This window comes from Dermacentor albipictus, chromosome 1 (genome assembly GCF_038994185.2).
Source record: "Dermacentor albipictus isolate Rhodes 1998 colony chromosome 1, USDA_Dalb.pri_finalv2, whole genome shotgun sequence".
NCBI lineage: Eukaryota > Metazoa > Arthropoda > Arachnida > Ixodida > Ixodidae > Dermacentor > Dermacentor albipictus.
Genome location: NC_091821.1, coordinates 489,964,614 through 489,987,872, shown reverse-complemented (window position 1 = coordinate 489,987,872; position 23,259 = coordinate 489,964,614). Strand labels below are relative to the sequence as shown.

Below are 23,259 nucleotides of genomic sequence, written 5' to 3'. Positions count from 1 at the left end.
TTGATTCCGAATGTGTCAAAATTAGACTAGTAGTGAAGTTTCTTGGGATTTTTTTTTTTAGTATTCAGCAGCTGGGAGCGGTTGAGGCCATCAGCGTGTTGAACGGCATCTGTAGTTATTTTCCATGAATACATTTGTTTTGTGAGTGCGCTTCGAAGTTGATTACAATTAAACTTAATCTGGCTGCCGTCAGAACAGATTCCTTTAAAATGAACTGTCCGGCTATACGGTATGTTTATTTTATTGCGTTTCACATGACTGCTATTGAAGTGAAGGTACTGCTGTCGATCTCTGAGTTTCCGGTAAAGATAAATTGTCAAGTTCCCGTTGGACAGAGTAACTATGACCAGGAGAAAGGTTGTGCATTAAGTGAGTAATAGTAAGAAAAACAAATTGTCAGATGCGCGTTATTCAAATGTTAGACAATGAAGCACCTTTCTAATGCGGAACAAACGCCAAAATATATTTCAAAAATATCTCATGTTTACATCCAAAGTTCACATTGCTCACATGTTTCCCTTTCAGTGCACACCCGAGAACAAGTATTGTCTTGCGTACGTGTTCTCAGGTCACATGAAACAATGAATTAAAACTTATTCTTGCTGATTTCAAACAGGTGATAAAACAAAAGTACCAAATGAAACAAGGCAATAGCTGAAATGTACCTGAGTCACAATTGCACAAAGAACTAAGAGCAAACATCACCTTCGATACAAAAAGCCAATTACACAAGGCCAGAATTCCTGAGATTTGGTTATTTCCTCAGGGAGTTACCTGGTTGCATGCAAGCTGTCCACAGGTTGAACAGCGGCGTCAGCTCAAGGGTGGACTTCCCTGCAGGCAAGGGCAACATACAAAAATTGTTTTGATTATCACGAATGTTCACGTCACACGCCGTCATAAAGTTATAGAGGTTGATCGGTAACATTTGCGTTATCGTCGGCAGTGGTAGACGTAAGAAACAAGAAGGGTATGAAAATATACAAAGAAAACAAATTGCAAGCTAGCACTATCCCATATCTCTCATTTGCCACATATCAGAGGGGGCACAGTGGCACAGGATAGCATTTTATTACTACATAAACCCATGGCACGTCATGAACACGGATACAGACGCAGTGTAAAAACCTTAGTTCGTGGCTTGTTTTCACGGTATTGCTATGCTGCAACAATTCATTCCTTGTGTGCTCCAGTAGGTTTCTCAACAGCCAATCATTGCTGCTATATGTACATTTGGCATTATATCAGATGTTTCCTGTAAACGTGATCGTACTTTCACAAAAAGAAAGCACTTGGACAGAGACACTTACGGGTGCTTACGTGTGGGAATGCGAAAGCATTATAGTTTCTTTCATCAATGTTTTTTTTTCTGCGCGTTCCTTGTAGGTGCCAGCTCTCCCCTGCATTCTAACTGTGCTTCGGTAAGGCCAAATGAAAATGCGCCAAACAACTCGACGCGCTCGCTAAACCCGAGATGTTCATAAATCGAACGACCGCTCAGCAGCTTTCAAAGGGGCATTATAAGCTTGTATGTGTATACACTCATGACATGGCGCCACCTCCTCCTATTGGCTGCGCAGTCACGTGCTCAACGACGCACACACTACGCTCACCTTTAGTCAACCAGAGCCGTGAAGCCGCCGTGGGTGAAGTGTGCTCGTTTTTCAACCCGGAGTCCCAGCCTCGATTCCGACCGAGAGCGAAATTTACAAAAGTTTCTTTTCAAAGGAAATAAGTTACTTTGTTTACAAGGCCATCTTTGAGAAATTTGACGTTGATCAGAGCATTCTTTGACGTGTTTTTACTCTATGCCACCAGCTGTTCTTGACACCATCATTTTGTCACGCCCCTGACTACGACGTCGTATTTTCGCGTCATGGGGCATATTGTCACGAGGACGTGCTTGCTCACGAGCTCGCGCCTTGGTCTTTCTACGGTGCTGCGCTGCCCCTTCGACGACTGGGACTTTAACGGCATCTTTAAGAAGTCGCCTGTCAATTCAATGTGACATTTTTCTGGTGGAGATGCTGGGTATTCTCAATCCATGCAACAGACCCCTCCTAGCAGCAGTAATGCTAGACCGATACCGGAGTTCACGCCGATATAACGCGCCGGCCGGAGAATCCAGGGATTGTCCCCTGAGTCTTAGCCTTCACCTGCGAAAACCACGACAACGACGGCAGGTATGGATGCTACATTCCATACTACCCCAACTTACCCTGCGACGGCTGCTCCGGTACCTCCTCATTACACTTTGCAAAAACCGTGCGTGCCAAGTCCCTTCCATGGCGACCTTCTTCAAGACGTGGAAGACTGGCTGGCGGACCGCGAGCGCGTAGCGCAGTTCTATGGATGGGACGATGAATCGAAGCTCCAAAACATCTACTTCAGCCTTTTGGATGGTGCTCGAACGTGGTTCCAGAACCATGAAGACGTTCTGACATCATGGCGTGAGTTCTGTCATAGTCTGTTGGACAACTACACCAGCTCCGATCATCAGGAACGAGCAAAATGGGCCCTTCAGACTCGCATTCAGAAACCCAATGAGAGTGTGCCTATGTTCGGGGAAGACATCGTGCGTCTCTTCAGGCGAGCTCACGCTACCATGTCGGAAGACAAGAAGCTGCGTCACTTGATGCGAGGTGTGAAAAAGCAGCTTTTTGGAGGACTCATTCGAAGTCTATGCCAAACGGTTGCGGAGTTTCTTACTGAAGCCATCCCCATGAAGAAAGCACTGCACCAGCGCTCGTACCAGCACCATAGGCAAATGAATCTCTCCTCTGCTACCAGTGGCTTAGGAGCTCTCACGACTGACGTCGAGTCGCTTCGCGAGATTATTCGAGCGGTAGTCCGCGACGAGCTGCGACAGTTGCATCAGGTGCAGCACCCTTAAACCAACCTCATAGCTAGCGTCGTGAGTGACGAAGTGCAGCAAGCGCTCGGTACACCACGTTACGAAGCAGCACTTCCGGTCGCCCCACCACTTCAGGCGTCCGCGGCTTCAAGTGAACCTCGACGCACAACTTACGCTGAGGTACCGTTCCGTCACCGGTGACACCTCCTACCATGAGCGAATACCAGCGTGCCCAGCGTGTCACCACGACCATCCTATTCGAGAGGTACAGGTCGGATGTCGCAAGGACGTTCTCCGAGCCCACGCCTGGAAAACTAACGTCAGCAACCTTTCGAGGCGAGGTCGCTGACACTCGACGTGCGGAGGACCTCCAATCGACGCGACCTCAAACTGACGAAAGCTTGACGACACCGGTGTCTCAGACTGGAGACAACTTTTCAATGAGCATGCCTGTGCTTATCGATGTTCGAAATGTTACTGCTTTAATAGTCACTGGCACTGACTACTCGATTATAAGCGGAAAGCTGGCAAGCAGTTTAAAGAAAGTTGTTACGCTTGGACAGGGACACACGCACAGACAGCTAGCGGACATGTCGTCAAACCACTTGGTGTGTGCACTTCTCGGGTGCAAATTCAAAACTCTACGTTTCCGATCAGTTCCCTTGTTCTCCGAAAATTCTCCCGTGAATTGATACATGCAATAGATTTTCTTCGAGAGTATGGCGCCATCATCGACCTCCGCCAACGCTGTATTTCGTTCTCTACAAAGAAATCAACGACACGAGACGCCTGCCGCCACAGAGCCACTCTCTGAATTCCCGACGACAGCGTCACAATACAATCTCGTGCTAGTATGATGATTCCGGTAACGTCTGATGGCTCATGCGAAGGCGAAGTACCCGCAGAGTGCAACGTCTCCCTTCTACTTACCGTCGGAATTAGCGCGGCTCGACGTATCATTGTCGTTAGGGATGTCCAAGCTGGCGTTCTCATCACTAACTTCACAAATGAACACCGACATCTCTTCCGTGGCTCTGCCGTCGCTTACGCTGAACCCTTGGAGAACGTCATTAAGTGTTTCGCTAGTGAGGAAAGCGGCAGTGATGAAGAATGCGTTGCAAATATAGACACCAAGAATGGGCTCTGGGAGGACAATAAGGAGGCACTGCGAGGACTGTTGTGTGAATTCAAGGACTGACTGCTCTGTTGGATCGTCTAAAGTCAGTCAAACGCTAATCACGCAGCACGGGATAATTACTTACGACGATGCACGTCCTGTTCACCAACAACCATACCGTGTTTCGCAGAAAGAACGCGAAGCGATTCAACAACAAGTTAAGGAGCTGATTGACGATGGCCTCATCCAACCTTCAAACAGTCTGTGGTCGTCCCCGATTGTCCCCGTAAAAAAGAACGATGGCACTCTCCACTTCTGTGTCCATTACAGAAAACTCAACAACGTCACATGGAAAGACGTCTATGCGTTTGGTGCATAGATGACTCTCTCGACCTACTACGGCGAGCCAAGTATTTTCCCTCCCTTGACTTGAAAAATGGGTACTGGAAACTTGAGGTAGACGAGCGTGACCGGGAGAAAACAGCCTTTCTCACTCCGGATGGGCTTTACGAGTTCCGAGTACTTCCGTTCGGGTTGTGCCCTGATCCGGCCACTTTCCAACAGATGATAGACACTGTGCTAGGCGACCAAAAATGGCAAACCTGTCATCCACCTGGATTATGCGGTCGTATTTTCAGGCAGCTTTTCCGGACATCTCAAGCGACTGCGGCAAGTACCCGAAGCAATCCGATCAGCCAACGTCACCTTAAGGCCTGAGAAATGTCAGTTCGGTTATGAAGAGCTCAAGTTCCTTGGACATGTCGTTAGCACGGAAGCGTCCGTCCCGATCTCAAGAAAACTTCCGCTATAGTTGCTTTCCCAACTCCTACCAACAAGAAAAGTGTTCGACGTTTCCTGGGATAGTGCGCATAATACCGGTGCTTTATACGCAATTTTTATAAAACTGCCGAACAACTTACTCGTCTCACTAGAGACGACATGCCGTTGACCTGGAGCTCTGAACAGGAAGCGGCTTTCACTGAGCATCGACACCTTCTGGCATCGCCCCCTGTTGGGCATTTCGACGAGGAAAGCGAAACGGAAATTCATACCGATGACAGTAACGTCGGTCTGGGTTCGGCGTTCTCATAGCGGCAGATAAACGGCGCAAGGGTCATAGCTTACGCCAGTCGCATCCTATCACGACCCGAGTCGAATTGCACTACCACGCAGAAAGAGTGTCTTGCCGTCGTATGGGCACTTGCAAAGTCCCGCCCTTATTTCTATGGCCGCCCATTCCGGGTCGTGACGCATCATCACTCCTTATGCTGGCTGGCAAACCTAAGAGACCCTTCTGGATGACTGGCATGTTGAAGCATGCGCCTGCAGGAATACGACATGACCATCGTGTAGAAGTCAGGCCGCACACACGACGATGCCGACATTCGATGCCGACACGACGATGCCACATTGTCGCGCGCGCCTGTTGAACCTAGAGATCAACACACCGAAGATGACAGTGGTTTTCTAGGGGCCATAAGCGAGGCAGACGTATCTACACGGCAACGAGCAGATTGTCAATTCTGACCCATCATTGAACATCTAGAAGGCCGCGACGTACCTCTGACCCGACAAATTGCTCGCGGATTGTCTTCGCTTTGTTTGGGGCCGCGAATCTTATACAAGAAGAATTCTGCTGACAGCAACAAAACCTATCTTTTGGTCGTAACAGCGGAGCTTCGCGACGAAATTCTGTTTGCATGCCACGACGAGCTGCGTCTGGCCACTTGCGTTTCACTCGAACTCTTGCTAGGGCACGGAAATTCTACTACTGGCCGAAACTCGCGGGCTGTGTTAAAAAATACGTCCAAGCAAGCCGTGAATGCCAGTGCCAAAAGTCACCCAATGTGAAACCTGCGGCATTGCTGCATCCTATCGAGCCGCCTCGAGGAGCTTCGATCAAGTCGGCTTGGACCTCCTGGGCCCGTTTCCATTGTCTACTTCCGGAAACAAGTGGATCATCATCGCCACAAACTATTTAACCCGCTATGCTGAAACAAAGGCTCTTCCTAAAGGCACAGCTTCTGAGGTTGCACAGTTTTTCGTACAGAACATCGCACTACGTATGGCTCCCCAGCCTGTGTCATCACGGATCGAGAGGCGGCGTTCACGGCAAGGCTATTGGAAGAAGTTTTTCTGCTGAGTTACACCACGCACCGAAAGACGACTGCCTATCATCCGCAAGCAAATGGCTTAACCGAAAGGCTTAACAGAACGATGCCCGACATGCTGTCGATGTACATAGGCGTGCAGCATAAAACGTGGGACGAGGTACTCTCTTACGTCCCGTTTGCGTACAATGCTGCTACGCAAGAGACCACGCGCTTCACGCCGTTTTCTCCTGTTTACAGTCGTGAAGTTCAGACAACGTTAGAAACCATGTTACCATGCGACAATTTTGACAGTCTTGATGAAGACACCGAGCGTTTTGCGCAGCATGCCGAGGAAGCACGCGAACTGGCTCGCGTGAACACCAGGAAAACAGTGTATTGACGCACGACACTACAATCTCCGCCGCCGACATGTTGACTACCAACTGGGTGATCAAGGGTTAGGTTGGACCCTCGTCCAGCGTAAAGGCCTTTTGGAAAAACTTTCTAGTCTGTACTTCGGCCCGTACGAAGTGCTTCGCCGAGTGAGTGACCTCAATTATGGAGTTCTTCGGCATGGCACCCAGCGAGCACGACGCCGACAACGGCGGCCCGAGATTGCGCATGTCTTGCGGTTAAAACGATATTGCGCACCATAATAGTCATGATTTTTGAGACCATTGCGTTTGTCCTGGGACAAGTCTCTCTGCCCGTGAACGATATGTTTAGCATCGAGTCGTTACTCTTCTGGGAGGAGGGGCGATGCCAAGCGCTTGCGCCACACGCTTGGGCCACTTGGCCGCAGAGGAAGACGAGGACGTGCTAGCTCACGAGCTCGCGCCTTGGCCTTTTGTCGGTGCTGCGCTAACCCTTCCACGACTGGGACTTTAGCGGCCTTGTTTAGAAGTCGCCTGTCAATTAGACGTGACAATATGATGCTTTAGAAATAAAACGGTAAACTCTACATGGACGGAAGCAACGGCAAATTGTTGGTTGAAATCATGAGCTTCTCAGTGTGCAATAATCTGAGGACACGTCGTACCTATAAATGTGTTGTACAGTGTGTTAGAAAACACCTAAAACATCTTGTTTCAGAAATAAAACTGTTAGTCATGTTTCCGTAAACACAAGAACACTTACAAAATAAAAAAAAAAACAGGTACGTTAAACGCAGGGTTTCTTTAAACGGCTGCGTCAAATAATCAAGTTCACGTGCAAACGACATTGAATCACCTGGCACCAGTTTTTGCCCTGAGGTACACGGCCAACAAAGAAGAAACTTTGTTCTGATACAGAAAAATTGAGACCTTCGCAAAACTTCAGCAATAAGCATTCATCTGGTACTGAAAGCCCACTTCAATGTATACGCCAGTGATTGGTGGTGTCGGGATGCGGAAGTTGTTTGGGAAAAACACACATGGGCTTACTGTAGTCCTGCCAACCTCCGAAGCCAATTTTCACCTAAATAGGGTAAAGACGTGCCCTACATTTCCCTACATTTCTGTAAAGTTCAGTTAAGTTTGTCAAAATGGTTTTTGTAGGACACACTTTTTGTTTTCTAAAAGGCAAGAGTTTGTCAAACTCTTGCCTTTGCTTTTGATTTGTTGATAAATTCGACTTCGACAAAAAGAAGGCCACACCTAAAACACTTCGGAACCACAATAACTTTTTAATAATAAATAATGATTGGTACAGTACAATGTATTCAAGAAAAAGATGAAAACAAACTGGAAGGGAAAGCGGCATTAACTTACATCAAAGAAATAGCAGCCGAATTGTTTCACGAGAATAGCGAGGTGGTTTTTGAAAAAAAAGGTCATGAACGAGAACCTGATAGAAAAGGAACTGGTTCTGACAAACTTCATCTGGAAGAAAACCAAAGACAAAATTCTTAAGCCCACGACCATAGGGTTAGGCAAGGTTCCCGTTAGGCTAAATAACGAGCTAAGACCAAGAAGTAAGGAAACTGTTTGAACCAGTAGAAAGAAGCTTACAAGACAGGCGAATACCAGACAGTTGGCGACAACGTAGAATGTATTTAATTTGTCAAGGCAAGAGGGGAAAGGATATAATTCACTCATAGGCCATTGACCATTACATGGATGACATACAGGTGACCAATGCAGGCTAATAAATTAAAACTGAAAGCATGTAGGAAGATACGGTATCTTGGGAGAACTTCAGTATAGCTTCAGATAGATAGATAGATAGATAGATAGATAGATAGATAGATAGATAGATAGATAGATAGATAGATAGATAGATAGATAGATAGATAGATAGATAGATAGATAGATAGATAGATAGATAGATAGATAGATAGATAGATAGATAGATAGATAGATAGATGTGGATGATAACTTATTTGTTCTTACTCAGTGCACTGAAATATTCAGAGAAGAATAGAAACTGTTACATATGGCTTTTTTAGACATTATAGGAGAGTATGACAACGTAGAGCGCTACATTGTTTCTGTTATGTTGGGAGGAGAAGGCTTAGGCAGCATCTGTATACGGCTTTCGAGGGACATTTACCTAGAAGATGATTTTTGCGTTGAATGGGAAGGGATGAGGAGCGACGACAAATTTGATTACACCAAGGGACTGAGACAAGGGTGCCCTTTATCCCTGCTTTTGTTAACGATGCATATGCTAAGGAGGGAAAGCGCGCCAGAAGGAATCAATATCGGGTTTGATCTATCACAGAAACAGGCATACATAATAGTAGAGTAGCAGCTTCCAGGTTTGCTTTATGCGATCGACATTGCCTTCATGCCGACGTTACCAGGACATCAGCTAGCAGAACTTTTGGCTTCATAATACGACACTTGCGTGACGCTCCGCAGAACGCAAAACTGCTAGCTTTCAAATCCCTTATCAGACTGAAAGTTGAATTCGCATCTCCCATCTGAAATCCATATCAAGTCTATCTTGTTAACGCGTTCGAGTCCTTTCAAAACCGCGTCGTCAGATACACCTATTCATCCTACTCATATGACGTAAGTGTATCATCCTTAAGAGCAAAATCAGATCTATAGCCCCTTGCACGTCGTCGCGCTACAGCCAGCCTTTGCACTTTTCATAAGTTTATTTACAGCTCCCTAATTCACGAGCGATACATCATACCACCCGCACGCATATCGCTACGAACTGGGCACCCATTACAAGTCTTACGGCCACGCTCCCATACAACTATTTCTTCGTCTTTTTTTCCGGCACAGCATCAGACTGGAACGCCATTCCACATCACGTCGCTGAAATCACTTGGTCAACATCTTTCTTCGAAAGTGTGTCTTTGTTAACTGAAAAATAACCTCCTTATTCACGCGCCTTTCTTTCTGTTTTTATGCACTTGCGAAAATGTAGCTTGTATAGCTTTTCTGAATACCTGTATTTCTGTTGCATTATCAACTGTACCCACCCCTTATGTAATACCCCAAGCAAAGAGGTCTTCAAGGAAATAAAACTGAAGTGAACTAGCTAGCAAGCAAATTGATATGCAATGTCTGGCTAATATTTTTGGACAGGAAGGCGATAAGTTAGGTCTCAAATTTAGCATTAAAAAATCAGGTGTTATAGTGTTCAATGAAAACAGCGAACAGACTGTGACAATATAGGGCGAAGGAATACCTTGCATAAAAGAATACAGAGTCTGTTCTGAAAGTAGTAGGGCTGTTTTTTTTCTGGGTGAACGGGTGGACGAGATGCGGTTTGCGCTCGCAGGATTGGTGAAGGGGAATATTGGGAACGCTGGGAAAAATCCGCAGTCGGCTTTCGGCCGTTGAAGGGAGCAGGTCGCTTGTACTGTGAACCCTTGTCGAAACGCCTAGTCACGGAGAATCATAGAGCGTTTACTGGATGAGCGATACGCAATAAAATTTTGTGTAAAGCTTGGTAAAACGGGCAAAGAGACCGACGACACGATTAAGGAGGCCTACGGTGATGCTACCATGGGTATATCAGGTGTTCTTGAGTGGTACAAGCTGTTCCGGGAAGGTAGGGCCAGTTCGGAAGACGACGACCGCTCCGCACGCCCTTCGACCGGCAAGTCAACGAAAATGTGGCGCGAGTGAACAATTTACCGAACAGTGATCGTAGGATGCGTATCAGAATGATTGCTGATGACTTGAGCATTCCTCAAACCCAAGTTTTTGAGATCGTGACAGAAAACTTAGCCACGAGGAAAGTGTGCGCGAAGTTCGTGCCGCGAGTGTTGTCAGAGGAGCAAAAGGCCAACAGGAAAGCGATCTGCCTGGATCCTTTTCATCATTTCAATGAGGACCCCGACATTTTGGACAATGTAGTGACCAGTGACGAGACGTGGGTCTTTGATTAAGACCCGGAGAGCAAGCGGCAGAGCTAAGAATGGCACACCCCTTCTTCCCCACGCCCCAAGAAAGCAGGAATGAGCAAATCAAAGCAAACGTCCATGCTCATTTGCTTTTTTGATCGACAAGGAATCATGCACAAATAGTTCCTAGCACCCGGACAAACAGTTATTGAAGTTTTTTTACGTGGAAGTCCTCAAAAGACTGCGAAAACGCATTGTTCGTGTCAGCTGAACTAATGGGCGGCTGCACCATGACAACGCGCCGAGCCACATAGCGTTCCGCGTAGTGGAGTATCTTGCCCAGCACAAGGTGTCAACGCTGCCTCAGCCGCCCTAATGTCCCGACTTGCCCCCCCCCCCCCCCCCCAGACTTTTTTCCTTTTCCAGAGGATAAATTTGACGCTCAAGCGGAACGGATCCGCAGAGGCGGTTCAACAGGACGTGGCGAGGGAGCTAAGCAGCATTCCGGTCCAGGCATTCCTGGAGCCGTACGAAAACTGGAAAACTCGTTGGCAGCAGTGTGTAGATGCGGAAGGGTGCTACTTTAAAATTTCGGATTGTTTGTAGTCTTCTCATGAATAAAATTTAAAAAGTAAACGAGTGTCACTACTTTCATAACAGACCCTGTATAAATAGCTTGGTATATGGATAAACGAAGGCAATAGATATATGGAAACACAGGAAAATATAGTTGCAAAGGGGGTGAGAAAGGCGGACGTAATGAAACACACATAGTTATGGGAATCGCTAAAGGCAGAAGTGTTCTTGGTATGCGTAAAGGTTTAATGGTTCCAGGAATGTGGTGGCTCCAGGAATGTGCTGGTTTGCTTGAAGTCAGGGGTACAATCAGCGCTCAATGGCAACCAAAGGCCAGTGGAACGCCTCGCACTGGGCGCTCACGGTGAGATTACAAATGAAGCTGTGCGGGGTGATATGGGCTGGACAAGTTTTGAAGTGATGGAAGCTAAGAGTAAAATTGATCTTGAGGAACGACTGAGGAATATGAAAGAAAGCAAATGGGTTGCGAGTGTGTTCAGGTATTTGTACAGAAAAAACATTGATTAAGAGTGGACGAAAAAAACTAGAAATCTTACCAGCAAGCTTGCCACCGGTATAGTGGGCAACATAGCAAAAAAATAATAATAATAATCGCCTATAACAATAAGCACTAATGCGAATTTGCGCGCAGATGTTTATATGTTTTGAATTCGCGATATATTGGGGCAAATAATTTGATTCTGAATGACACGATCATTTCGGCGGTGGCTCTGAGCCTCTGTTGGGGCCGCTAGTTTAGCAGCTGCGGCAGGCGAAGCCCTTCCAAAGGTTGCATCGCTCATCCTTCAGAAACAACTGGCAGAAGCCATTCTATAAGCCATTTTGTATAACCATATATTGTCACGGGGGAGTGACAGTGAAGAACGACACATTGTCGAAAGTGTGATTTACAAATTTAACTCTTTATTGGGCGAACTTGTACGTGGCAAGGCAAGTAACATTCAGGCACAACGATAGTGGCGGTCAGAATCGGCGATCGTCGGAAGTCCGATCTGCAGGTCAATCACGTCGGCTTTTATACATGACTCATCAAAGGTTTCAGTGTAATGGCTGGTGCCCGCGTGACTTCCAGAAAGTACTAACCATTTCGCTTCGCGTATACAATCAGATTACAAAAATCGCAAACCATGCCAGTCGAAACAAGCGTGAACGATACCGCACCAAGCAAACAAAACAAGCGCAAGCGATAGCGGACGCCAGATGACGATAGTACGAAACGAGGGGTCGGGTGGTTCCACCTGACACCAGTTTCCTGGGCGCACGTCACTGAAGGGACCGCTCTCATTGGTCTCCGCCATTCGCGGCTCCCGCCTTTCATCTCCCGCTCCGCGTTCGCTCTTTCATTTTTTGCTGGGCTTGTTCGCTCGGTTACGCCGCCAACGCCGACGCTCACCGCAGGAACGGGCGTAATAGCTGCGCTCAAATACGTCAAACGGAAAGTCAGAGAGGCTGAGACAATCTCATAGGTGGCGGCAATGGAAAAGAAAACCTGCTATGAGTAACTATGCCGCCTCAGAGGGGAAGCTCATAGCCACCAAGAATCCATTCAGGGCACCGGTACCGCCACCCGTGCGGGGAAAGGGAAGAAAATCCCTGAGCCATTGCACTCTATGAATAAGGACGACCAGAGAAGCTGCTTGGCGTACGACGCGGAGGTGACAAAGAATTTTGAACGCAGTTAGGAACGTATTTATTGTCGTGATCGGTCATCATCGTGATGATAGCTGCGCAAACACACGCGCGTATCACCTCTGTTATTAAATGTGTCTATCACATAAGGCATTGAATGGCTCGTACCCCTTTAATGGCTATACCCGCATAAACGCGGCCTCTACATTACCTCAGTTGATCACATACTTGACAGCTTGCTCTGATGCTGCGATCGAGAAAGTATCTTTGGAAGCTTGCGTATGCGTCGTCGCATCCCGGCACAATGCCTTGGTGCAGCCGTTGACTTTTCGTTGTGCTCTCGGCGTCGTCGGCTCTTGCTCGTCGCTTACGCGCCGCTTCGCGCGCACGCTGCGCTTCTAGGGCCACCAGGTTGCCACGATGTCGACGGTCCGCCTCCCGCCGCTGCTCCCGACGTCGCTCATCGTAGAGACGCTGCTCTTCAGGCGTACGGATCACGCGTGACCTTCCCAAAACGAATGGTGGACCGAAATGGTACCGATCTTCCCCTTGGTCGTCTTATCAGGCGAGCACTACGTCCCGCAGCTCGTCGTCGTACGTACACAGAGCTACCGGCGAAGTGCTCTTACAACGCCGCTCTAAAGACGCAGATCTTGTTTGACGCAGCTGCGACGGGGTGCCGTTCAGATGTAGGCGGGTGTTAAGCCGAGCCTCGACGCGAGCGATGATATGCGTGGACCGGGGTGCACTCCAAAGGAGTGCACAAAACAAAACGCTTGTTTGTACCTTGCGATTGAGCATACTTCATATTTTATTAGCTGAATGAAACTGGGAAGGAATAGAGCTTTATTCTAGCGAACAAACATGGGGCTATCCGTTTCCCTCCCGTAGAAGCCCATGTATTGACAGCAGACGGGAATCCCACGAGCACGTGGAATTCGACGAGCACGGGAGGTATCTTTAGGCAAAGAAGTTTGCGCTGTGCCACAGTGACGTTACGTCGAACGAGCACGGCGGCGACCGGCGGCGGGCGTGATGGGGGCGACGGCCGGCGCGCCACCACCGCCCCCGGCCCCGCGCGACCTGCCACGGGGAGTGTAGGCCGTTTCCTTCTTTGCCTGTCGTCCGTCGCGGTCACGTCTATGGCTTTCTATAGCCAGCTAGTTTGACCGGATGGTTTGTCTCCTGTCAAAGGATCGTGTCCGGTTTCGTCTCGCGGCTGCGTATGAGCTCCTGGAGATCATCATCCTCGTCATCATCTTTATTAACCCTTAAGGACCCTTCACAGGCCATTACACAAGGGGGATGAGGAAACAGTATTGAAATTACATATAATGGAGCGAATACTATTCAATAATGAACCAACTACGTTACAAGTGCAGAGCGCACAATCTTTTGGCATTATTATTTTGCCCATAATGAAGTACGGTACTGAGCAGTGGAAAATACAAGAAAAAAAAGGTAAAACACAAGGATGGGATAGAGCAAGTATAATTAGGAATAAACAAACAAACGAAGAGATATTTTATATAAAAATGGCACCCAACCGGACATTGAAATACAAGTCAAAGTATTCAAACCATAATGTAAATCAATATCTTATATTGGACAACGCCTGTAACATGAAAACGGTGCGAGGAAAGAAAAAAAAATTCGCAGTTCAAGTTATTTACCGTATGGTGAAGTTAAGGACTGCCTGAATTTTTCTGGATTTCAAGAGCAACCGCTTCGAGAAAGCAATTCCAGTCTTCAATGGCTGCGGGAAGCATCGATTTCTTGAAAGCAAGAGTCGAATCATTAAGGCGTAGGACGCTGTTGGAGTTGAACAGTCGGCGAGAAGTTCGAGAGGGTGAGTGTAACAGTGCACCGTGCACTCTAAGAAAAAAGAGAGTAAAAAGTGAGTCACGGCAACTTGACTCTCTTTTTTCTTCCGAAGACCCACTTTTACGCGACTAGAGTCAGAAAACAAGAGTCAACATTTGCGCATGGGTCCTTTGACTCTCAATAGCACGCGAAGAGTCGTCGTGGAAAATCGCCATTCCTCTGATATTTGAGATGAGTCTGGCGAGAGAAAGATTTTAATGCAGGAGAAGAAATACCAGATAAACTCTTCTGTTTTAGGCAGGCCCTCGGGTCCCTGTCCTGGTTGTAATGCGGTGTATCATTCTTTCATCCTTGTCATGTTCTGCAATTACTTTGAACTCTATATATTAATTTTCCTTGACCATGTTTGTTGATACCTCGCACGCTTAAGCGATAGCTGGTTTCCTATGCTAAGGAAGACCTGGATTTGCCACACTGGATTCTGACCATAAGTAAATCTAAAAAAAAGTATTGGCTACTAAAGAGAGCACAGCAACGAGATAACAAATTCAGTAGGCGCCCTCAACAGTGTCGACTGTAAGCGTAATTCCGCGACTTATAATTAAATTTTGAAGATTTAAGTTCAAAAATCAAGATCTTGTTATGAGGCGCACGGTAATGGAAAGCTGCAAATTTATTTTCGGCAGCTCGGGTTATTTAACGTGTACGGAATCCACGGTATACGCGCATTTTCGCATTCTGACCCCGTTGGAATGTGACTGCCGCGGTTGTAGTTGGACCCGTCACCTCGAGCTCAGCAGCGCAACACCAAAGCCACTGGGCTACCGCAGTGCGTTGCTATCCGCGACCAGAAACAAATATTAGTGCACGCAACACTGCTTTGGAACCCCCTAGAAATATAAAAACAATAACACAGCAGTTTCACCCCAATGCTGCATGAACCACTGCACGAACTATTGCACGAACCAAGGTTCTTAGTTTCATCGGCTGAATAAACTGCAGTAAACATTCGCTTACTCCTGAAATTAGCAAGCACTGGGTCACGCGCGCACGTGCAAACATCAACAGATCTCACTCAATGACGGCGAACACTCGCTGTCACAGCGTTGGCGTGATGAAGGGCGCGAGCAGAGCGGACCGAACGCTTCTGCTGCCTCTTCCTTCAAAGCGTCTCCGAAAATTTACGCTATCTGAGCACACCCTTACCTCCCCCCCCCCCCCCACTCCCAGCTTTGCATCCATCGGACATTATCTCCAAAACAGAGCGAGGGTGGCGCAAGACCGGGCTAGAGCAACGGCTGGAGGAGGAGAAGCGCGCTAAACTAACGCCTCCCTCTCCCGGCTTGCGCGCGTTTTATCACGTGACCTCCTTAGATACTTGACTTGGGGTGCCCATCCAGCCCGGCTCAGCGTCGAACACTTCCTTTAACGCGCACCGTCAACTGCGCGGGATGGGATCTTATCGCACTTGACTTTATACGTAAGCTCGCGGTAAAACCGACAGATATATTTCGACGGTTGTGCCCATATAACTGCTATCGCAAAATTCGCAATAAACAGAAAATTTTACTGAGGACCAACAACGCTGCTTCTCCACGTCGTGATACAGCGGTGAACGATATTTCGGGAAAATGTGTTGCTAAATCTCCGTCAAACACTACGCGCGCATTTGGTGACAGCGGAACGCAGTCGCAAGAAATTGTGGAGAAAATACCGGAGTTCTGGCAGCTTCAGGTGCACTAGATTATTCAGTAACGTCGGCGGCTTTGTAGTTATACCTTACATCAGAGCAAACTGCACTCGACAGAGATCAAGGGCAGCCGCACCGTTATAGCTAAGCAAATTAAGAACAATTACGCCGCGTCTTCCCACTTCGAGCACGCTCCAACAGCCCAACGATAGATATTTCAAACGTAACCGCACTCGGACGAGCAAATTTTGCTTCTGCGAAGTGAACGTAGCTGGTATTTCAAGATGCGTGTTAAATTCACGGCTGTTTCATTCGTGAGTATTACTTACGTGACGTAAAATTATCAGTGAGCAAAACAGTTGTTGTTTCAACGCAAGGAAAGAAAACCGAAACTAGTTGTGCGGATTCAAATGATCCAAAGCCGCAGCCGTCAATAGTATGACGCCATTTTTCAGTTGTGTTGGATCTCGCGCGAGTACGTTGTCGTCGAGTGGTGGTTCTTTATTCTATGGAGTGGTTCTGAAAGCTCTGCGTTAGGGGCGACTGCAACCAGGCGTTGCGGCAAGTTACGGTGGGAACTTCTGTCCGTGCTGTGTGATTGCGACGAGGACGACTGCCGCCAGCAGCGGCGTGTCGCCGATTTCGTCTTTGCCGACATCGAGCAAGTGCAGCGCCGGAAGTGTTGCGTTTTGCACTGCATTTTCCTTGTGATATGGGAGATCGCAACGCAGAGACGACCAGATGCATACGAAAGACTACCAGCGGAGAGTGACCTGTGCCATATTTCTCTTAACCTCTCAGGTAAGCATATCAGCTTTTGTTCCGAGTTTACAAACGGCGCGTAATCGGCCCTTCCGGCACGGCTACATATTGCGCCACGTTTCTCTTGGCAGTTCACAGACGTTTCTTAAGCATGCGTGGGCGTATGTATGCGAAAATACTACTGGCAGACGGAAGCCTCAGGAGAGCATCTGAAATTATAGCAAAGCGGTACTGCCATAGATAAACACCGTTCTTAACGACTCCAATGACGAGTGGCCTGTCGCATCGAAAAATCCGTAGAATACCAAGTACTGCGTAACTTGAAGTGTAGTGTGACCAGTGTGACTTTCGCTGGCGAAGACAGGTTGTCGAAAAAACAGTAGTCTATTCTGAAGATTTACTAGCGCTTTAGGTATATTACCGCGAATTATAAAAACGCTACCACGCTGTATGGCAGTGTCAGGCGATGTGGCAGCACAGATATTTTCGTAGCAGTAAGGCGGCTGCATGCAGGAGCGAACAGACACAACCCTTTAAAAGCGCTGAAACAGAACAAATTAAATGTGCATTTGGCGTCAAGTCGGAAACACATTGGCTTACAGTATAAGCCGATGTATAATGCTATTATTTTTTATGTCATCTTTATTTTCACGGTTGTAAATATTTAAAAGCATGAATTTGCTGCAACCTTTATATAGTAAATCCTACTAGGCGCACAAAACCTGGCTGTGTTGTGTAGAGAATTTGTGCTATTCCTACTGGATTTTCTATTTTGAGTCCGGTGTTTTATGAAAAAGAGGGTCTTTTTATTTGTAGTCTTATGTTAGTGCAGATACTTGGCAAGCAGAAATGAGTTGACTGCAAAGTTGTATCTCTTGGTGAGCTGCACATGAACCCAAGTTTATCCTGTCTTGGCTATTGTAAGGTGCATATAACAATTTTAAGTATATACAGCCGTAGTTGGCTTTGTCACTGTAGCGTATTTTGTAAAAGTAGAATGCTATGATTATTTTACTGTTTTCATGCAGAAATACCCTTTTTTCTTGTACCAAGAAACGCTCACATCATTGAATGAAATGAGGTGTGGTGTATTTTTCTACTAATTTAATAAAGAAATTTCGTCTGCAGTGTATCAGAGATTAGTTTACTTTCTTTTACTAAACAATGCATCATCTCCTCTGCTACTGCTGTTGTTCTGTGTATCCTTGTAATTTTGAAATGTACTTTATTTTAGGTATTCAAGAAATGGCAACATCCAGAAGAAGACGCCATCTTATCCAGCACGTTATGGGTGAGACAGATCGTAGCAGGTACTTTTGCATATCTCATTAGCATATGATGCTATTTGTTTTAATTTTTGTGTCCACTTTCCTGGCCTTTTTCATTTCAGCATTATTGTGCAAAGGGTAACACTTTTACATCTATATAGAGTAATCGTCCAAAAGAGAGAAACATGGCTGTAGGAGACGACACACATAAGCCTCCTTTGTCCGTATCTCTATGTTGCGCAGTTACTCTGTCATTATCTACCAACAAGCACAAATTCTTCATCAGCTACATTTACTAATTCTCCGTTATTACAATTTAATTGATACAACATTGAATGTACAGAGGTTCACAGGAAGACAGAGACTTGAAATGATAAGAGCCGTAGAACAAGGAGCATCGCTGGAGCCAATGTTTCGACGAAGAAAAGGAGATAAGTTTTCTTGCCAAACATTGGCTCCAGTAAAATTTCTTGTTCTATCACTATTTACGATTAAAAGACAGCATTAGTGCTCTTGCTGAAGTATCATGCATTATGGAATAAAAATTTGCAGGGTTAAATGTCAGGAATGTGAAATTTCTTGTGTATTTTAATGCTACAGCGAAAGCCAGAAAAACAAGATGTAGAGAACCACATTGTTATTTGTCACTACCCAGTTTGGCCAGCTTCATTCAGAGCTTGCACTTTGTTGCATTAATGACCACTGGAATTCATTAATTGAATTGCTTCGTGATTTACCTATATTCAGAGATATTGAACTTGTTTTAATGCAGCTTAACATAGTGCATGTAAAAAATATACAATGACATTTTAAGAGGCTTCCAGTTGAATAGCAAATCACTTGATGGTATGTGCTCAGGTTACCATTGAGCTTCCACGCACAAATCGGATGCACATTTTTTTTTCATAGCTTGGATTTTCATAAACATAAGTACCATTTCTTCTTTGTCGATGTTCTAGTTATGTTGTAGGACCTAACTGTTTACATTTATTTGTATTGGTATCCATGTTACACAGACAGCTGAATTTTTCTTGTAAACTGTGACATGGTGGGACTAAGAGCGTTTGTGCAAATTTGCTGCAGGTACACTCTGGTGGCTCCCGCCCCTGCATCCTACGACCACCGTGTCCTCACTATGTTGACTAGGGAGTTCGAAGCCTTTGGCAGCTCTTGCCACTGCGTCCTGCCACCACCGTGTCCTGACTACGTCCACTAGGGAGTTGGCAGCCTTCGTGATGATGCCAAGCAGGCTGGAAGCTGACAGAAAGATCGAGGTAAATACATGTAATTAAGTGGCAAATTTTTGAGTGAAGTGGCTTGTAGCTACTCAGCAATGAAAGAATTAACTTCGAAGTAGTTTAGACTCCCTGCTATCGGTGCAGGAATGCTCAAGTCCATCCATTTTGCCTTAGCCGCCAAGAGGCTATGTGGATTAGACGAAATGCGATGCAAATTTTGAAACTAGTAGGAGACCACTTGTACAATTTTTTTTCTTGCTTGACACAAAACTGCTTTGATAAAGCTTTAGCAATTTAAAAACAATACAGTGTACTTTCATACATGTTATTGGGCATAAATTTACTAGGACTGCCTCAATAGTAAGTATGCTGATAAACTTACACCAAAACTGACTTTTTTTCCTAGTTCATCCTCATCTCTGTGCACTGCTGCATAATTTATCTTCCTGAAACCAGTTTTTGCAAGCAGCACAAGTCCTAAATATGTGGATTACATAAATTTGCAGCTTTTGCTGTAAGCGAGTTCTATGAAAATAAAATTAATAGGACATTTTGTCCATATTTAATGACCCATAATAAACTGAGCAGTGGCTAATAAGCAGTTCAATTTTTGGTGTAAGGCCTCTCTTTATTGTCCTGAAAAATTTGGCCCCCTTAATGAAGGAACCAATTTTTTGGCTATGCCTTTTATGATGCATAGTTTGGTGCATTACACAAGTATTTCTTGAAATTAACATTTGTCCTATTTGAAGGGCCTCCAGTTTTTCGAAAAGAAATTTCAAGTGGTCGTGTGCCAGGTCGGGACAGCTCGCATGAAATAGCCTACTTACAGAAATAGGGAGGGCCATACCCGCCGTGGTTGCTCAGTGGCTATGGTGTTGGGCTGCTGAGCACGAGGTCGCAGAATTGAACCCCGGCCACGGCAGCCGCATTTCGAGGGGGGCGAAATGCGAAAACACCCGTGTACTTAGATAAAGGTGCACATTAAAGAACCTCGGGGGGTCGAACTTTCCGGTGTCCTCCACTACGGCGTGCCTCATAATCGAAAGTGGTTTTGGCACGTAAAACCCCATTATTTGAATTTTTTTAGGGAGGGCCCAGTACACTTGACTTTATGTTAAGATACTATTATTGATCTACAAAAGACGGAATGAAACATTCCGTCCTATAAGCAGCTCTTCACATTCATTTACACTTTTGCACATCTGTATACCTCATGTCTGGTGACCTGTGTCTGTTTTCATTATCTGCTATGTGCCGATGGTAAACTTCAGGTTTGCCCTATGATGGAGAATATTTTGTTGCTTATAGATATGGATCTGTGTTATTCAGGTTGCCTCGAAATTTTACCCAAGCCGTGCCACACACTTGGGCCAGGCCTCTTGCAAACGACGTATAACCAGGCTCAACGCATGATGTCGAGTGAGTCCAGAGATCGAGGGAACCTGCTGTGCAACCAGCGTGCAACCTTTGGTGACCCTCAACATGTTCCACCTATTTCACAGCTGCACAGAGCTTCCACATATCCAAACCGCATCACCAGCTGTGGTCACTCATCGAACCATGGATGAATGTTGGGGTGGAGTGATTTGAAGAGACATTCTTTTTGTCTCTTCAAATCCTTCGCAAAATTTGTGTCATTATAATTAATATGTGTCTTTAGTGCCTAGTTTTTAATGGTTCCTTTCTATTAGAATTCTCGCCATCGATTCCTGTTATTATAATGTATGTCTGTCTTTATGCACAGTTTTTCATAGTTCTTTTGTACTTGTCTATGTAATTGATAGGTTCATACTTCTTGTTATACAGAAGGCTAAAATGCAAACTTACCGCATTTTTTTTCTTCCTTTTGATAATCTACAGCACGGCAAAGTGTTCAAGAAATGTAACCCAACGTGGGCTCTGGTGCAGGAAAAATTTAAGAGCAATATAGAGTACTTATTTCAAACACCCATTACTTTTGGAAAAGTAAAGAATATAGGAGCACAAAAAAGAAAATATTAAACTAGAGAAACATGAGTTCCCCTCATAAGTCTGATAATAATGTGACTTCCCTTCACTGCAAAGATACCAGTAATATACTCACATACAAGGTTTGAAACAAGAAAGCTATGATGCCCTTGGCATTTCTCAGTGCCTATTTGTCACACTGACGAATGTCAAAGGCATCGTAGGTTTCATGTACACATTGGTTGTGTTACACTTTTGAGTATTGCATTTCTCAAACACAAAGGTTTACAGCAGTGCTTTAAATAGCAAATGCATTTCCTAATTTATTAGTGCAAGAGGAACAGTACAGATCATGTAAAAATTATTTTACAGACTATATGTCCATGGATGCACGCTTCTGATGACATAGCAGTGATGTGGTCGTGGGATGAATGACGTTATTTCAGATTTAAATATTGGCTTCCAGGTCTGGGTTAGTCTCCTACACTGAATAGTCTAGGTCAGAGCCCATTTACTAGAGAAAGTGAATTAAACTAGGAATTATAAACATCAAAAGATCTTGTTTAGGAAATTAATGTGACAATCAGCAAGGTTCTTTGGGCATTCATTTCCAAATTTGTAGGATATATTTTATGACTGGTTTCATTATTGTGAGAACAAAGATTTCTTTATTGTCACACTAGAGTTGGCTGCCCCCATTTGTATCATCATCATCATCAGCCTAGTTACGCCCACTGCAGGGCAAAGGCCTCTTCCCATACTTCTCCAACTACCCCGGTCATGTACTAATTGTGGCCATGTTGTCCCTGCACACGTCTTAATGTCATCCGCCCACCTAACTTCCTGCCGCACCCTGCTACGTTTCCCTTCCCTTGGAATTTGTATACAATCCCTTTACAGGCTAAAAATTCAGTGTGTTCCCCTATTTACTCGCATAATGATCGCACTTTATTGTAAAAAAAATTGACTCAAATTCAGAGGTGCGATCATTATGCTGGGTAAATTTCCCATAAAAAGAAAAAAATATATCCTCTGGCATTTGCTACGGGACGACAACAGGTCAACAAAGAGGTGGCTGCCTCTGTATGTACTGCGGGACACAAAAAAAAAAACATGGTGGCCGGCAGAGCAAGCCGAACGCGCCGAACACGATTTTTTTTCTTTTCGTGAGTACATTACGTGCATTCAAACAGTTTCTTCCGTATCAGTAATGAATAATATCTGCAAGTTTGCGGCAATAACATAGCCATGTCCACATTGAGGAGACAAAAACAGATGGGCGCGCTTAGCTGCCTGTGACATAGGAACACATGGCGGGCATGCTGCGGAAACTGCGGCATTTGTCTTCACCACTATCCTAATATGGCACGTTTCCGCTAAGGGTGGGCGAATATCTTAGCTGCGTTACAAACGTCGGCGAATGAATAGGGTAAACTTCTAACGTATCACTGTAAACGTGGCTGCTATCATTGCCACTGTTGTGCCATTACCACAAGCCCGGATTCCGAATCTGCAAGATGCGGAATCTATCCTGCGAGCGCCCTAATTCTCCCTTCACAAGTCAAGATGCTGAGCCGTCAGGCAGCGCGCGGGAGAAGCCTCGGCGAGCCGCAAGTTTGGACATGTCAGCGTGTGCCAGACAGCCCGGCGCCGCACCTCCCTTTGCCTGGAGGTCACCGCGCGCGCGAACTTTGAACCGGGTGGCCAGCGCGGTCGCTGGTTGGACCCCTCGGACGACCGTCGTGTGCTGACTTTGTATTGGGCCGTTTGAGTGACAATGGTCCTCGGGGATTATAAAAGCAGCAACACGCCGCCTGAAAAACAGGATCCGCCGAGCCACCGGGAGAGAGTGTCGCTCCCGACTGGGGTGAGATGTGTCACGCGTTTTCGCCGGACGTCGTCGTGCGAGAACAGTCGCGTTTGTTGTGAGCACTCGGCCCCAGTGCCGA

At 46.0% G+C, this 23,259-nt stretch overlaps 1 protein-coding gene and 1 long non-coding RNA gene across 2 annotated transcripts in view; one reads left to right on the top strand and one right to left on the bottom strand.

The window, feature by feature from the left end:
• LOC135912879 (endothelin-converting enzyme 2-like) overlaps positions 1 to 23,259 on the bottom strand; it is a 219,294-nt gene that overhangs the window by 118,220 nt on the left and 77,815 nt on the right. Inside the window, exon 12 of the mRNA XM_065445457.1 lies at positions 775 to 834. Within this exon, the coding sequence (XP_065301529.1) occupies positions 775 to 834 (60 nt within the window). The remainder of the gene's footprint in view (positions 1 to 774; positions 835 to 23,259) is intronic.
• LOC135912330 (uncharacterized) lies at positions 16,631 to 20,913 on the top strand. Its single transcript, XR_010567616.2, has 4 exons — positions 16,631 to 16,893; positions 18,089 to 18,145; positions 19,206 to 19,396; positions 20,693 to 20,913. It is a non-coding gene; the product is annotated as an uncharacterized lncRNA (long non-coding RNA).